The 18,464-nt window shown below is 38.7% G+C and overlaps 2 protein-coding genes across 2 annotated transcripts in view; both read left to right on the top strand.

Moving 5' to 3' along the window:
* The window catches only part of LOC141389848 (uncharacterized), a 73,086-nt gene extending 64,950 nt beyond the window's left edge, over positions 1-8,136 (top strand). Inside the window, exon 2 of the transcript XR_012409188.1 lies at positions 8,056-8,136. The gene's annotated coding sequence lies outside the window, so the exon portion shown is untranslated. The remainder of the gene's footprint in view (positions 1-8,055) is intronic.
* Positions 8,137-8,274: 138 nt separating this feature from the next.
* Positions 8,275-18,464, top strand: part of LOC141389839 (uncharacterized) — a 41,742-nt gene continuing 31,552 nt past the window's right edge. Inside the window, exon 1 of the mRNA XM_073962005.1 lies at positions 8,275-8,873. Coding sequence (XP_073818106.1) covers positions 8,850-8,873 — 24 coding nt within the window. The 5' untranslated portion in view covers positions 8,275-8,849. The remainder of the gene's footprint in view (positions 8,874-18,464) is intronic.

Consider the following 18,464-nt stretch of genomic DNA (forward strand, 5'->3'; position numbering starts at 1 on the left):
AAAAAGTACCTGGCCGGCGGTAAGCGTTGAACATACAACCCTCAGATTTGTAGTCGGACACGCACGCCTCTGTGCCACCCTACTCATAACTTAGTAAGGAGTAACATAAGTAGTCATTTTTGTTTATATTACTTTATAATGGGTTACATAATGACTAACGGATCCGAATTTTTGCTGTGTAACATCCTGTTGTGTTGATGCACCGGTAAAACCTTCGTGTCCTCATGAAGCGGGTCCACTGGTGTCATGATGAGGCACCATGTCCTCAGCGTGGCATTCCACAGCGAAGGGGTAACATTTGCATATCACGCTGGCGCCGCATAGCTTACTATAGACAGGCCTATTGCTTTGTAAGAGGTCAACAAGGTTTCTTTGTCAGCACCCCAAGACCTTGTTCCTACTTCTGATCTTACCGCAAATACCTGTGACTTGCGCGGATGACTTAAACATGCTATGGAAGGTTACGCCTAATATAGTTAGTTAGTGATCGAAATCAGTACACCTTATGTTCAGTGGTAGCCTCATTTCAGCCGTCCGTGTAGGCTTTGCTACTGGCGAGATCAGGGACATCGGCCTGCACGATTCACATTTCCTGTCATCCTTACCAGACTTCAGTAAAGTGACCACCCTGCCAACTTTCCAGGCTTCTTGTTAAATACTCAACTTCGAGTACATAATATTATATAATATTCCGTGTGGACTCAAACGCTTTCGATGAATTCACGTTTCGGATGACGTCTGCAAAATCACCCATGGTAGATTGTGTTGGTACCTCCTAGGATGGGAGGGCTCTTCGCCCCATCACTCTCGGGGTGCTCTAAATTGCCGGTTAAAATAACAGGCGCATCTCTTTGGGTCAGTTTTTTTCACGCGGTTGAAAGTAACAACCTTTTTATTATCCTTCTTTACCAGATTCGATGGTGATTTAACCGTTGACCACAATTTACTTAATCCTGTTTCAGGTGGTCTAGCCACTTTTTCGCCTAATAGCCAGTTGACTTCAAGCGTAGTTTATCTAACTCTTGGGTCTTCAGGGTTCGTACGATCAAGCTCATCACGCTCACTTGCTAGTCCCGTCGCCTCTGCAGGGAAATTTGTTTTGATTTCGGGTATTCGACCAGCAGGTAGGTAGCGAGCGGCTGCTGCAATGATGATGTCCCGGAAATTTCTCTCAGCTGCCGAAGGATCCGATCGAATGTGCAGCTCTCTGAAGCGGTTATTGGTAAGTTCTCTAAACCCTTGTCAATGAACTTTCCCATTGTCCAGAAAAATACGACGATCAGAGGTTATGAAGTCGGGTAGTCTAGTTACGGAGACAATGATAGGAAGATGGCCTGAGCCAAGGGAAATTACGGGTTGTCAGACCTGGTGCCACCATTGTGTCAATCTCTTCTTATCCTCGTAAAAGCGTCTTCATTCACCGTACAAAACGTGGAGCTATCATTTGACTCGGCCAGCGCTGTACCCCTCGGGTCATTATGTAAGACGGAATGCCAATACACATGATGGGCATTGAAATTCGTCGTTTCGTACCCATGACGTTCCAATAGTAAGTCTTTTTTAAATTTATGGGTTATTGTGATCTATAGCAAAACCTACTTGTGGTAAAGGGAATCTTTTATGTGAATAAAACTTTTTTTGGTTTGGTTTTACCATAGGCTAAGGTTAGCTCTGTCGCTGCCAGGGTCGACTCAAAGAACCACACACCTTAAGTAAAGTGAGACACCATGAAACTGTGCTTCAGAGTTTTATTTATATAATTTCGTAAACATAAGTTTCAGATAGTATGGAGATTATCTGATGTTGTAGTATATGTTGGTAATGTTAGGGAAGAGCCTCGGGTGGAATCGCTTCGAATTGGTCGGTATCAGGTAGGCGGTAATCGGCTGATACCAGATGGGGTTGGTCGTTGTCAGTCAGTCGATAACACTCGGCTAGGCAATAATCAGATCGGCAATCCTCTAATCGGCAGTACTCGCTCGGTAACACTCGGATAGGCAATACCTGGGTCGATAGGTCCCGTTGTTGGGGGTATCGCACGGATCGGTGTTATTCGGATTGCTGTCGGATCGGTAGTTGTCGGATGTTGAGTTCGGTTCGGTAGTCTTCGGGTTTTGGGTTCGACTCGGTAGTCTTCAGGTGTTGGGTTCCGTTCGTTCATATTCGGATTGCTGTTCTGTATAGAAAAGAGTCGGGTAGTTAGACAACGGAGCGGGCGAATCGCAGAGAGCGAACGAGTCGCAAGAAGCGAACGAATCGGCAGGAGCGAACCAATCGACTGGAGCGAACGAATCGGCAGGGGCGAACAAATCGCAAGGGATCCTGTCAATTGGTTCGCTTCTGTCGATTCATTCGCTCCTTTTGATTCGTTCGCTTTTTCTACTCGTTCGCTCTCTGCGATTCGTTCTCTCCAGGAGCGAAGAAATCGCAAGGTCGATGGCTGATGTAGTCTTCGGTTGAATCAGATAGGACTGCGGACAATGCCACAAGTTTGTTGTTGTAACACTGTTTTATTATTATGTTTGTATGTTCGTTCTCCTGTTCAATCTGGCTCTGGGTCTATTGCTTGCCCATTTTCCAGACTTCAGGGAACAATAAGGGTGGGTAGCGACAGGTTGAGAACTTTAGTGAGATACTACACTCCCGGCTCATCCAGCTGTTTCAACATTACCATGGAAATTATATCAGGGCCCAACGCTTTGGATGATTTAGCGTTCCTGATGACATTCGCAACATCATCCATTGTAAACTGTGACATCATCATGTCACTCTCGGGGTGCTCGACAAACTGTCGATTGAAGTAACTTGCACACATCTTAGGCTCAGTCAAGGTAAAGTCACCAAACGTGACTGAGGTCCTGTCATCCCTCCTTCCGGGATTCGAGAGTGACTTAACCGTTGTCCACAATTTACTTATACCGGCTCCAATGTTGCAACTCTTCAGATGATTTAACCACTTGTTCCGCTTATGTTCGCCGACCAGCCTGTTAACATCCAGTGTCAGCTCCCTGACTCTGGGGTCGTCGGGGTTGGTTCGACGAAGCTCATCACGTTCATTTTCTAATTCCGTCGCATCTGCTGGGAAATTTGGTCTTACTGCGGGTATTCGACCAGCAGGTATGTGGCGAGCGGCTGCAGCATTGATGATGTCTCAGAACGTCCTTTCCGCTACCCGAACATCAGAAGGATTGGGTAATTCTCTGAAGCGGTGATTGGTGAACTCTCTGAAACTCGGCCAATCAGCTTTCCCATGATTGACGAATGTGCGGCGTTCAGAGGTGATGAAATCGGGTGGTCTGCTGATGTAGACAATTATGGGAAGATGGTCTCATTCAAGGGAAATGGCGGGTTGCCAGGTGACGTCATTTGTCAGACCAGGTGACACGATGGTTGTGTCTGGTGAACTGTGACACGCTCCTCTAATTCTGGTAGGGGCGTCCTCATTGACCGAGCAAAACGTAGAGCCACCAATCTGCTCAGCCAGCGCTAAACTCTCAGGTCGTTTCCGAGGGCCAAATGCCACATCTAATGATGCGCATTAAAGTCCCCCTGGACTAGACGATTAAGACTTTCCAAAAGTGGGCTAATGTCAGGCTTATAATCTGAGATACAGCTATTTCTCGGCGGGATGTATACGTTCAGCAAATCTATCTCGTCATTTCCAAACCTGACTGCTACCCCCATACATTCCATGTAAGGGTCGTTAGAGGCAGGCTCAAGCGAGATAGGTCTGTATTGAGTAGACTGGTGCAAAAAGAAAGCTAATCCCCCACCTCCACATCTGGTGCGATCCTTCCTTATTACGTTGTAACCATAACAACGTACTAAGCATCTGGTCCCTCTACTTGTCTGAAGTGATTGAGAATTACACCAGAAAATAGCACATAGAGTGTGCATTGATGTTAAAATGATGTATGCATGTGGTAAAAAAAATAGTTTTGTGCTGATGAGGGGTAATATTTAAGAGGCGGCTGTGCAATGTAGCTATCACGTTACAATACCCATACTCCTACTCCCTGAGACGCATATTTCAGCCAGTTCACGACACTAATTCACTCCCTCTTTCCACTTTTCAACGGAGCTTGGAAATATACAAGGCGATCAACCATTGTGTCTTGATGACACTCTTTGTATACCTTGACATTTATTAACCTCAGCCTAATGAGTGCAGATTGTCAGTCATGTCCGGATGGTTTGGTCCAAATTTTCGCTTAACTCTAGTTTAAGGGCTGTTCGAGGAAAGTTTTGAAATTTGTAACTTATGTAGTCTTTGCGATCCTGTTTAGAACGATGATATATCCATACATTTGGACTTAATGGTCCGATGGTTCTAACAAATTATACGGTTGGAGAAATGGAAAGTGGGCAGCATAAACAATGGATACAGGTGTTTTTCGGGCGGGGTACAACGTTTCAGTGCGAGAATTTGCCGTGTAAGGAACAATATTTTTGAACGAGAATTGTATGGTGTTCGAAAGAAAGATGGTGTACGACTCCTGTAATTTGGAAAATGGTCATTCAGAAGCTCAAATTGGTTATTACTTACTTACTTACTTACTTAGCTGGCCTTTTACAGAACATTTGTTCCATAAACCGAACTAAGAAAAAATCTCCAATCCTCTCTGTTTGCTGCTGTATTTTCCCAATCTGGGATATGTAGCTTTGTGATATCTCGTTTCACTTGTTCGCTCCAACGAAGCTTTGGCCTTCCAGATCTGCGAGAACCTCCATGCGGCCCGTATTTATACGCCTTTTTAGCGGGTTCATCATCACTCATTCTTATAACATGGCCTAGCCATCGCAATCGTTGTATCTCGATTCGTTCAACTATATTGATGTCATTGTATAGTTGATACAGCTCGATGTTCATACGACGCCGATATTCGCCGTCAACACAGATTGGCCCATAGATCTTTCGTAGAATTTTTCTCTCAAACACACAAAGCACTGCCTTATCTGCTTGAGCAAGTACCCATGCTTCGGAACCATACATTAGCACGGGTAGTATCAGTGTTTTGTACAGTGTTATTTTTGTTTGACGAGAGGTGGCTTTATTCCTAAACTGCTTACTCAGCCCAAAGTAGCATCTGTTAGCCAACACTATTCTTCTTCGTATTTCACAACTGATGTTATTTGTTGTGTTTATGGCGGTGCCGAGGTAGACGAAGTCCTTTACTACCTCAAAATTATAGGTACCAACATTCACAGATGGTGCGGTGTTTATGGACATATTACGCGTCGATACCATCAACTTGGTTTTTACGCCGTTTACTGCCAGACCAACTTTAGCAGATTCTCTTTCGACTTTTGCAAAGGTGTCAGTTACTTCCTTTACCGATCGACCCATGATGTCAATGTCGTCGGCATAAGCCAGTAACATGTGGCTGTTCGTGTATATTGTTCCATTTCTTTTGACCTTCGCGTCTCGTATGACCTTTTCCAGTAGGATGTTAAATAGATCACACGACAGGCCGTCTCCTTGTCTGAAACCTCTTTTGGTAGTAAACTCTTCGGAGACGTTCTTTCCAATTTTAACTGAGGATCTCGTCTCAGTTAATGTCATTCTACAAAGTCGAATGAGCTTTGCAGGAATACCAAAATCAGACATGGCTTGGAACACCTTTGAACGTATAGGGCTGTCGAATGCTGCTTTATAATCGACGAAAAGATGGAAGGTGTCGATCTGCATTTCTTGGGTCTTTTCCAGGATTTGTCTCAAGGTAAATATCTGGTCAATGGTGGATTTGCCAGGTCTAAAGCCGCTCTGATAGGGTCCAATAATTTCATTGACCATAGGCTTTAGTCTCTCACACAATATGCCAGATACTATCTTATATGCAATAGGGAGCAGACTTATGCCCCTATAATTGGAGCACACAGTCTTATCACCCTTCTTGTGGACTGGACATAGGATGCTCACGTTCCAATCGTCGGGTACGCGTTCTTCCTGCCAGATGGTGCTAACTAGCTGATGCATACACCTTATCAGCGTGTCGCCTCCGGTTTTGAACAGCTCGGCTGGTAGGCCATCTGCTCCAGCCGCCTTATTATTCTTCAGCCGGTTTATTGCTGTCCTTACCTCATCTTGGCTGGGCGGTATACATTCAATACCATCATCTGGGATTGGATCTGTGGTATCTTCGCCGTCTTCACTGCTATCGGATACCAACAGTTTGGAAAAATGTTCTTTCCATATCCTGAGCACACTATCTGTATCAGTTACCAAATTACCTTGTTGATCTCTACAGGAGGATATTCCTGTACCAAAGCCATCAGTTTGATGCTTCACTCTTTGGTAGAATTTTCGGACTTCGTTCTGTCTCCTGTACATCTCCATTTGTTCACACTCCCTCTTTTCCATTTCTCTCTTTTTCCTGCGGAAAAGACGTTTCTCCTCTCTCCTTTTCTCCCGATACCTCTCTCGTGCGCTACGCGTTGCTACTGATTGTAAAGTAGCCCTATATGCCGCATTTTTTTCTTCGGTAGCAGCACGGCACTCCTGGTCATACCACGGATTCTTTGGTGGAGGTCTCTGGTATCCAAGTACTGATTTTGCGGCTGTTTGCATGGAGTGGGCAATATTTTGCCATTGTGTTGATATGTTATCGGGACGAGAAGCGCTATCATTAAGCAATTGGGTCAGTTGAGTGGAATATGCTGTGGCTATCTGTTGTGTTTGCAGCTTGGCGATGTCCAACTTTCGTGTTGTGTCTGTCCGTGCTTTATTTGCAACGTTTAGACGGGTACGTACCTTTGCTGCAACGAGGTAATGGTCCGAATCTATGTTTGCTCCTCGGAACGATCGTACATCCAACACGCTCGATGAATGTCTTCCATCTATCACAACGTGATCAATTTGATTTATTGTTCTTTGGTCTGGAGACAGCCAAGTGCCCTTATGAATATCGAGATGCTTAAATCTGGTACTGCTAACTACCATGTTTTTTGCCGCTGCGAAGTCTATCAGCCTCATTCCATTGTCTGATGTTTCACTATGTAGACTGAATTTCCCAACTGTTTGTCCAAAGATATTCTCCTTTCCAATTTTGGCATTAAAATCGCCTAGAACAATTTTAATGTCATGGGCAGGACAACGGTCATATGTTTCTTCTAAGCTCTCGTAGAATATATCTTTGGTCTGTTCGTCCTTGTCTTCGGTTGGGGCATGAGCGCAGATAAAGCTGATGTTGAAGAATTTTGCTTTAAATCGAATTGTAGCAAGTCTTTCATTTACTGGGGTGAAGCTGGAGACCAGATGTTTTAACCTCCGACCAACTACAAAACCGCAGCCAAACTCATGCTTTGTGTCATGGCAGCTATAATACAGTGCGTCACCTTTAGGTGTTGTTGTGACATCTTTCCCAGTCCATCGTATTTCCTGTATGGCAGTAATATCGGCTTTGTACTTTCCAAGTACGTCTGCCAATGCGAAGACTGCACCTTCTCTATAAAGAGTGCGAACATTCCAGGTGCAGATTCGCAGATCATGGTCCTTAAAACGTTTGCGGGGTTCGTCAACTTTAGAGGGGTTTGTTTTTTCTTTTCTTTCGTTTTTTCATAGTAGGCTGTTTTTTCTAGGGGAGGGTTACTAACCCGACGCCCAAACCCAAGTTTTTAACGTTCTTATGGGTGAACGCGCGGCACATGTTAGCTCACTACCTTTAACGGGTGTTAAAGGCAGTTCCCCAGGTGACACCACGGGGAGGTCAGTGTCCACTTGAGATGAAAGAGGGACCAAGATAAATCCTGGGCTTTGCCATGTTAAAACCGGTCAGGACCGTTCCTTGGTATCTTCCATCCCCTACGTCACCCAATTGGTTATTAACGTAACAATACTTCACTATTAAAAAATTATTTTCTGTCCTTTTGCTTTTATATATTTTTTTGACTTATTCCACATTTAATTTCATTGAGTCGTATTGTAAATGTGTTCAACACTCATGCGCAAATGCGTGCTGGCTGGCTGGTTGCATTGTACTCTTTTATTGTTGCTTGGGCGGGAGGTTTCACAATGCAACCCAACTCAAAACAACAAACAAACAACTCAATAATCAGCTAGCGCAATATGCATGCCGCCCCACTACTCCCAGTGGTGCTGGTGGTATTGCTTGGTAAGAATAGCACCCAACATAGCCCCAACAACAACAAAAACAATGGATATCACAACAATAAAAATGAAAACTGTAAATAACAGCAATGTAAAACAAAACAAACAGCCACGACCAACATTGTTAGGAGCTACGCTCCACATTAACAGAGTCGCGAATTTCAAATAAGAAATGTTTGGGGTTTTCTGCAGCTGGTTGGTCGGTTGGTCATGTGCTGTGCAGCAACTAGCTCGGCGCGATGTTTTACAAGCATGCACGAAAGCAAAGAAGGTATAAAAAGGTTCGTACTCCCGTTAAGCGGTTCAAACGCTCACCAGATAGCAACAGCAGAGCATAGTGCACAAGCGCAAACTGTGAAAAAGTGAAGTGTAAAACGAGCGAACTTGAAAACTTGTAAAAAAACACAGATATAAGAGACGGAACGGAATTAAACAAATTGTGTTACAAATTTAAATGATAAATGTGTAACTCGCCATTGAAAACGAAATAAAAAACAAATAAAGTCAGAGACCAAATTTCAAAACTAAAGAAGCAATTTTTATGCAAAGACATCCTGTGAATTTTAAAATTAAAAATTTTGTGTAACTTTAAACGCAAAAAAAACAATCAATCCTTGAAAGTGTTATTGAAGTGCTCAACTTGAAATTAAACTATCAAAACACTCGCTCATCATTAACAAGGAATTAAACGTGCCGCTTTACACGGTGCATACCAAATAAAAGCCACCATTCAAAAGAAATAATGATCATCATGGATGCAAAAAAGGTGACTACAAAAAGTTTTCTACTACAAATTTCAGTTTCTTGTTGTCAAAGAAGACAGACTTCATTTTTATTCACTAGAATCAACCTGCATGCCATCATCACAATTCGTCGTGTTCCTGATAGTCGATCGGTCGGTCACTCAATTGTCAACGCTCTTAACATTGGCCATCAAAATGTGTGAATGCAACCAAACTAAGCTTGTTAATGGATAAGTAATGATGTTATCAGAGGATTTTATTGATGATCCGTTTGGAATATTAATTTCGAAACACTCAAAAAGAAACCTCGAATTATTCATAACTGTATCAGTGAATTGAAAATGCATTTGCTTGCCATGCACTTTAAAACCAAGAAGAAGAAGAAGAAGAAGAAGTGGAGTAGTAAAATTCGGTGAATTTAGAATTTATGTGTGGCATGTGACACCACCACTCGGCTGTTAAATTTGAATGTGAATAGAATGACAGGGTAAACCAAAATATTGTTTTCATACCCTCAGCCTTAAGGCTAAAGAGGGTATATACACTTTGATACGATGAAAATGTGCCTCATCGAAATAATAGTTTTAGACCCCAAGTATGTTTGGAGAAAATATGTTTCAGACAATTTGGAGTCGATCTAGCCATGTCGATAACTCTCGAACGGATTAACCGATTCGGTCCAAAATTTGGCATTCGTAATATTTTGTCCCCCACAAAAGGGAGTGAGGATTAACCGATTCGGTCCAAAATTTGGCATTCGTAATATTTTGTCCCCCACAAAAGGGAGTGACCGATTTTGTTCAAACTTTACAAATCCTAATATATCTACCAGATATAGATCAGGTTCGAATATGGACTATATTTGTCCACTCCTTCGGGTACCTCCAAAGCAAAATTTTGGATAAATTCACTTTAAGACCTGTTTTCGAATCACTTTGATTTTTGTTGAAGCAACTTGCATTCGCTGCCTCAATTACGACAGTAAAAGTTTTTTCGAGGGGGAAAGTCCATACTTCTTGAGAAAACAGACCGAAAGGTGCCTGGAGAGCTCGAACCAAATACTGCGTACGTCCACACTTTTGATATTGTACCACCCCCACAAAAGTTCAAAAATATTCGATAAAATGGTACGTGCGATATCTCATAGACGTAGCAACCGAATTGGTCCAAACTTTGGATCTCTAAGTATTTTGTCCAAACTTAGTTTATGTTCAAATTTGGGCCCTATTGGTCCAACCCTGGGGTACCACCCACAAAAATGTTCAACATTTTTGTGTGCTTAAGGGTCTGTTTGAGGATCCTTTGGCCATTTTTACCGAAGGTTTTCCTAGTGGACCTGTTTGCAGCGATATTATGTTTTTCGTAGGCTGGTATGGTACAAAAGCCCTATCTATCGATTTCCCCGCAAATGTTTGAACTTTAATCCAATCCATATTTTTGTCGGTTCATATGGCCAACATTTTGAAAACCTCCCTAAATGCATAAGTTTTCTTTGGAAAAAAGTGTTTAAAGCCTACTGATACTTTGAATACATAGGTAATCCAATGAAATCAGAGAACCATAGGCAGAAATTAAACAAAATATTTTAAATTATATCAGCGGTTTCAAATCATCAGTTTTTACAGTGCTATAGGATGTTGCTTCATCGGCATACAAAGATTGAATTTAATAGAAAACATCTACAAGTAAATTCCCTTTGTTGGCAAAAAGATTTTTCAAGTCGCTGTAAAAAGGCAACATATAGTGGCAATATTTGAGGACCAAGAGTGCCTGTCTTTATTTCGTCTCTAGTCGATTTGTTAATCTCTCAGAATCTTTTCTACTTGCTTTTTATACCCTCAGCATTTATGCTAACGAGGGTATATGATAAATTTCAAATTTCCTTTTCAAAACCATTGGAAAAAAAATTAAATTTGTTTTTGCGAGCACATCCGCGATTGTTGGTACTTAGGTTAAGAAAAAAATTGTGGATTTAAATATGTTCGCGTTCACAAAATTGGATGCTGCACCCAGAAATTATAGGGGGTTTTGTTCCCTTATAAAGAAAAAATATTTAAAAATTCCCTTTGGGTTTTAATAAGAAAATATATGGGGATTTCTGAGTGAAATCAGACACTTTTTCAAGATGAGGTTTTTGATTTCCTTTATTTTTTGCTGTGGCGATGCTGCTGATTAACAAAACATTTTAGTATATTTTCAAATTTTTTTTGACTAACGGTTCCAGATATATCGCGCCTTGAAAAAGTCAAATTCTGTAAAAACTACATCCAAACTCATAACTTCTTTAATATTGGTCCAAATGGGACCATCTTTTTTTTGATTTGTTTGTTTTTTTATCAGCTATCGAAAGAAATATTTAGAAGAAAAATGCACAGTGGGCTTCAATGCAATTTTCGGGATTTAATATTTAAAATCAATTTTTAAACATGATTGCACCCTTCGATTTTTTCAAAAAAAAAATATGTTAAAATACGTTCAATTACAAAAATTTTAAGCCCTATGTGGTAATGGGATTCGGACGATTACTATTTTTTCTGAATTTTTTAAAATTTGTCAATACAATTTTTCCTTTATACCTTCGTCCAAAAATTTATTATTTTATTAAAAAAATTAAAAGTTTCATTTATAAATATTTGTTTTGATTTTATATTTATGAATTTATCTCAAACATCTTAAAAACTGCGTCATTTTTCGATTTTGAAAATGCATCAACGAAAATTCCATTAAAGTGCACTGTGGATTTTTTTCTATTTTTTATGATAAATATATAATATATAATGATAAATATGTACTCTTAGCTTCAAAAATACAGGAAATACAAATTTTGGACAAAGGTATTAAGGAAAAATTGTATTGACAAATTTAAAAAAAAATTCAGAAAAATAGTAATCGTCCGAATCCCATTACCACATAGGGCTTAAAATTTTTGTAATTGAACGTAGTTTAACATAATTTTTTTTTTGAAAAAATCGAAGGATGCAATCATGTTTAAAAATTGATTTTAAATATTAAATCCCGAAAATTACATTGAAGCCCACTGTGCATTTTTCTTTTAAATATTTCTTTCGATAGCTGATAAAAAAACAAACAAATCAAAAAAAAGATGGTCCCATTTGGACCAATATTAAAGAAGTTATGAGTATTTATTTGAACATAGTTCTTTAAAAATGCGATAATTTCAGTAGGCGATATCTCTGTACCGTTGGTCAAAAAATAATTTTAAAATATACTAAAATGTTCTGTTGGCTAGGAGCATAAATTGAACCAAAAACAATTGAAATCAAAAATTACTTTTCTCCGAACTGTCCGATTTCATTTGGAATTCCCCATATGTATAAATCGGTAACAGAATGTTATATCTATCCGCTGATGTTAAAATATTTCTAAATTTGTTTTTAGTTTCGTGGAAAACCAAAAAATAATGAAAATGAAATGAATAATGAGTCCATGAAAATCTCTAAAATATAAACTGAAAATGCGTACAGAATCTAGACAATGTCCAGAAAAATGTGAGACCAAAATTTTATAGATTGGGTTTATAACCTGCATATTGCAGCAACAACAAAGACAAAAACTTATTGTTGGAATATTATTTCAAACATATATTTTTTGGTTTAATACGAATACAAGGAAAATAGTTTATCATCGTGAAAGTATATTTGCTTAGTGTGATAAACAATAGAGTTAAGAAGTACAGAGTAATATTGAAATCACAACCAAAGGAAAATCAAAGAATTTAAAAACCGTATAATTCGCGAATCCGTTTAAATTAGTTGAGGTGCATGTGCTTTTCGGATACAGGGAGTCCATGTCTATCAATATGTATGGATTTTCCCATGTTTCATTCAGCGGCCAAAGTGTGCCATCAGTTGCATCTTACTATTCAAAAAACCTTCAGGTGGGCAAAAATTACGCGATGTGCATATAATTATAAGGTGCATCCTATTTCAATGGCCGCCTATTAACTTCGGATGTGCCACCACATTCTATTTTGGGATAAATAGGGATATTACTCCCGAATATTTGTAATTTGTGACACACCTTTTTGGCAAATATTATAATCGCGATAAAGGATTTAATTTATGTATAAATTTTCAAAGAAAACCGCGGTTCAATGCGCGGATTTGCCAAAATATATTTTTGCAGATTTTCACATTTTCAAGGTATCTATATCCGGCGTTTTAGTGGATGGATTCGAACGCGGAAGGGCTTATTAGATCCGGCACGCAATAAAAAAACTAAAATCAGACGGGGTTCAGGGGTACCTGTACGACAGTTGTAAATTTTAAAGCCAAAAAATAGGTTTTTTCAGAAAATTTACGCACCAAATTTTTGCCTTTGGACTCCTATTACTAGGAAGCTGTACGGAGCATACTCATGAGACAGGGACGTAGCCAGGATTTCATTTCGGGGGGGGCCCACCAGACCAAAATTTTTAAAGTTAATGTTAGCGAAAATTTACTACTTATTTTACTGATGAAATAATTTTCATTACTATTTTTTAATTAAAATGGCGTAAGATTTCTTGGCCAATTTCCCCTTGTTTTAGGCTTCAATTTTCCACCCCAGAGTATGGTCAATTTTTGAATTTTGGAAGTTCAGGTGTCCAATCGTTTTTATTGTCATAAAGAAACTATCGTTATTTCCCTAAAGATATTTTGGTGTCCAATCGTAGATCTTATCACAAAGAATTTCTTAAGGCCGATAGTGGTTTTCTTGATAAAAAAATATTCTGAGCAATAATCTATCAATCATGAAATTCTAGCACCTAATCGCGGGTATGTAAATGACGAATTCTATTGCCCAATCGTGCATGTAAATAGACTGTTTTGGCGTTCAATCGTCGGACTTCTCTTATAGAAATTCTGGTTTCCGATCGTGGATCTTCTCATAAATTGATCAGGAACTAGGAAAACTCTGGCAACCAGTCTTGAATTCTTTTTAAATGAAATTCTGGCGTCCAATCCAATATCAGTACATGCATACATTCTTTTAGCAAAAATCTCCGAACAAAATGTTTCCCAATCTACATTTTTTATACTCTCAGACTTTAGTCAAAATAAACCTCATCGAAATAATGGTTTTAGGGCCAAAGTGTGTTTGGAAGAAATCTGTTTCAGAAAACTTGAAGTCGACTTAGCTATGTTCGTCCGTCTTGGCGGAGGACACGATGATTCTCGAACAGATCGGTCCAAAATTTGGCTTTCGTTTTATTTTGTCCAAATTTTGATCAACTTCGAAGATGGACCATATCAATCCATTCTTTCGGTAACCTTCCACAGAGTATTTCAAAAATGTTCAGAGATGTGCAGTTTAAGACCTCTCTCGCCAATAAATAAGTGGATAAGTGTAAGCTGAAGACCTAAGTAGTCATGGCTTCACTTCCTTTTTGCTAATAATTTAGTTATAAGTAAAATATGATATAAATAAATTAATAAATAAAAATACCTCTCTGGAAACGCTTTCCTTTTTTGCGACAAGTGTTCTCGGGGCCACTATTACTACAGTACAAGTTTTTCAGGGGCAAGTCCATACTTTCAGAGAAAATGGCCCGAAAGCTGTAAAGAACACCTACGGCCGTCATGTGTAGTGACTGGTGCGCACGACAACTTTCGAACCTTATACTGCGGTACATCAAAATAGTTGTTAAATGCAGTTTAAGGTCTATTCGAGGATCCTTAGAAATGTTTACTGAAGGTATTCCTTGTGTTTAGAACGGTATTGTGTTTTTCGTGGGCAAGTCCATATTTCCTGAAAAAAAAAACTGAAAAATATTCTGTGACGAACTGAAATGACTGGTGGGAACAAAATCTTTTAAAAGGAATGACTTCCAAAATAAAATCTACTTCCAAAGTAAACTATGTCGGTCCGGTCCATTTCTTTAGGTACCTTATCCGCAACACTTGTGATCAATGATATAATCCACATTTTGTCGCCAAGTTCATACGTCCGAAAATGGCTACACAATTCTGAAAATCTCCTAATACATAGCTTTAGGTTAAAGGATTTTGGTTGTGTGGCCCCTATTCGATCTGTCCATAGATGAAAAATTCAGTTCACACAGACTCAGGGTATATTCCTGTCCGCAAAGCCGACTGATTCTTGTTGAGATTTTGACGAAGAAGAGAATCTGTTTCCGATCAGCTTTTTTTTTTTTTTTTTTTTTGATTTCGTTTGACGTCACATAGTCCTTTGTCAAAGCAGGAAAAAGGAACATTTCTACAAATGTGCATCCATAATTCCCAAAATACAATTCAAAGAGTAACACTATGCAACACTGAAAATGCAAACAACTTCTAGTATGATTTTTTTGAAAATACATGTTTAGACTACAAAACCCCTAGTAGGGGTTTGTCCTGTCAGATCCAGTTCGGATTTTAAGGCGTCATCTAAATCGGGCTAAATCTACACGTTTTTGCATTTATCAGGCCTTTATCTCAGAAACGAATAGGAATTTGGTCTTGCAGTCTTTAGCAATATTGTAGCCCTGTACTAGTAGAACTTATCTTTTGAAAAACCCCTTCTACGGCATCAAAATCTATAAAATATAGAAAATTTTACATAACTGCTGACATTTTGGTCAGTATGGGCTAAACTATTGGGAGTTGAACCAAGTAACCTTTTGCAAAAATCTTCCAAATAAAGCTCTCAACAACTCTTTAGAACATTCTGAAACTCTAAAATGCTTACTTCATGTTGTTTCAGCAGTATTTTGCATCATATCTTTTACAACACGTATTTCACACACAGTTCACACCAACAGTTTATTCTCGCATTTCGGATTTCACTACATTATTGATATTTTTATTAAATCGTCGTTGAAAAATGTACTGAAAACAACAGCATAGAGGCATTTTACAACAATGACATGTTCTGAAGAGTTGTGTATTACATTCCAGGGAATATTTTTCATTTCATATATTTTTTTTATTCTCATAAAAAATTAACGGTTGTGGAGATACGGTGCGAAATGTATAAAAATTGTGGAATTTTTGCATATATTTTGAAATTTGAGGCAATAAATGCAGTTTTTCGAGTTCATTATTTCTCCAAATATTTTATTCTTGTCCTTATCTACAAATTTGCTTCAGAGGTCAGAAGAAGATTCGCATTGGTTTCAGAGATATAGCCCCGAATTTCTTTAAAAACTCAATATTTAACCATGTTTAGATGGGGCCATAAAATCCGAGCTGGATCTCGCACAACAAAACCCAACTAAGGTTTCTTGTCGTTTGGGTCTGTACTTTCAAAAGATCACATTAAAAATGTTGCACAGTGTAATCGACAGAAAAAAATCCCTGAAGTTGAAATTCAATGTAATTTCGAAATATTGGAAATAATATGCAATAAATAAATTATAAATATTGACCTCAAGCTCATTAATCTTGGTTTTATTAATATTCGAAAGGTAGAACAAAACATAAAAGTACGACAGAAAAATCATTTTTTGTACAATAGACATTTACTAATTTGTAACAAGAGACCAGTTTCTAATAATCTCAACGAACGAGACTGCGGTGGAACATAAGTTTTATCATAAAAAATGGTTGGTATAGTTATTTTTTTGCAAATTTGAAACATAATAAAGAATAAGGACCACAAGAATGTTTTTTCTAGATATTGTTTACAAGCCAGTAAACATCTTGTTCTGAACTCAACAACACTTAGAGTCAGCCTAAAATTACTATTAATCGCTTAAACAGCACCTTAAAACTTACCAACAACTATGCAGAAAATTGCTCAAAAAACCTTACCTCTTTATTATTTCATACTTTCAATAAGTAAACCAAGTATGTTTGGACGAAATGTGTTTCAGACTATTTGGAGTTGATTTAGCCATATCCGTCCATCCGTCTGTCTGTCTGGCTGGCTGGAGCGCACGATAACTCTCGAACGGATCAACCGATTCGGCCCAAAAATGGGCTTTCGTAATATTTTGTTCAACTTAGTTTAAGTTCGAAGATGGGTTATATCGGTCCACTCCTTCCGGTACCTTCTCCACAAAAGTTCAAAAATGTTCGGAAAATTTGTGCGCACGATAACTCTTGAAGGAATTAACCGATTTGATTCATACTTTGCACATCGTGAAATTCCCCCCAGTCTTAGATAGGGTCCCAATATAGACTCAATCGGTCCACTCCTTCGGGTACCTCCCACACAAAATTTGGAAAAACGTTCAGTTTGGGACCTGTTCTCGAATCGCTTTGATTTTTCGCATATGATGAGTTCGTGGTCAATGTAAATTTCAGCGCCTCTTTTATTTCTGACGTCTGATGAAGAGCTTTTGGTTGTAAGCTTCTTTTTATACAATTTCGAAAACCCCTTTGAAAGAATTTTCTTCCTCCTAAGAAATTGGAACCTGATGCCCCTCGGTTTGTAGTCTGACACACTATCTACTAGACTACGTCATCACCAAACTAAAATGTGTGTAAGCCTCGGACTGAAACCATTTTTCTTATCGATAGCTATTGCAGTAACATTAATGATTCTGTGAACTTACTCGACTGTATAATGTTGTTTCCGAAATCCGAAATGGTGTGTTGGTATTATTATTATTTTAAAACTACCATAGTCTATGTTTTCAACATAAATTCTATTGTGCATTCTCAATATCTAATTGAATAACAATATTAAAATAAACGTACATTCCTCTATCATAAACTACGAAAAACAATACAACATGTCCGTTAAACTATTCATCTTACAAGACAATGTAACATGGTCCAGTATCCGGTAAATAATATAAAGACTACCCCATTCCACAACAAAGCAATCAATGTAGTAAATTTGATAATGAATCAAAGCAAGTATTTAACATGGGCATTCTTCCGATTAAAAATAGACATTGGACATGGTTTAAATTGTTTAGCTTTTCCACCCGGTTTCCAGCTGAGGCAGCAGGCAACCAGCACACTTACAATCCCTAATTGCATTTTTCACAGATCATTTGACTGGCCATTCAATTTTCATGGCTAAGGTGTGCGCTCTTTGTTGCTGCTACGTTGTGTTGTTTGGTACAATGTTGCTAATACTAAGTGTTGTTTTTGCTGTTGTTGAAATTTTACACCATTAACAACAACGACAACCATAAAAACCTCGGACATATCTAAGAGGCGAACTTGAAAATTTTTGTTTGAAAAATTTAGGTCAACACTCGTCAAGTGGCTTACAAAAATAACAACAAGAGCAACAACAACATCTTTACGTACTTTTTACAACAACTGACATCTGTTTGTCTTCATTTGGGCGGTCGATTTTTGTGCGGTGCTTTAAGACGTTTAAAGGAAAATGAAAGTGTTTCGTTTTCTGTTTATTTGTCTGTTTCTTTGACTGGCTGACAGCGGTCCATCTCTTTATTTATATGTCAGTGTTTAAATGAAATAAGTTTGTTTTTCGTCTTCGAGTGGACAAGACGTACACAGACTGCTGCTGTCATTTAAGCTTTTAGCCAGTTTGATATTTAAGCTTAAAAGATTTAAGCCAAATCAAATCACTTTCATTATCTCCATGAAAGATGTAATTTACACAGAATGCTCACTACCGCGTTGGCAATCAATCGGACAGTTAGTTGTTGTCCATATGGAGATGTGCACAGCAAAATGTTCAGAAAAGGC

The sequence above is a fragment of the Musca autumnalis genome, unplaced genomic scaffold (genome assembly GCF_047663935.1).
Source record: "Musca autumnalis isolate F117 unplaced genomic scaffold, ASM4766393v1 scaffold_1, whole genome shotgun sequence".
NCBI classification, from domain to species: domain Eukaryota; kingdom Metazoa; phylum Arthropoda; class Insecta; order Diptera; family Muscidae; genus Musca; species Musca autumnalis.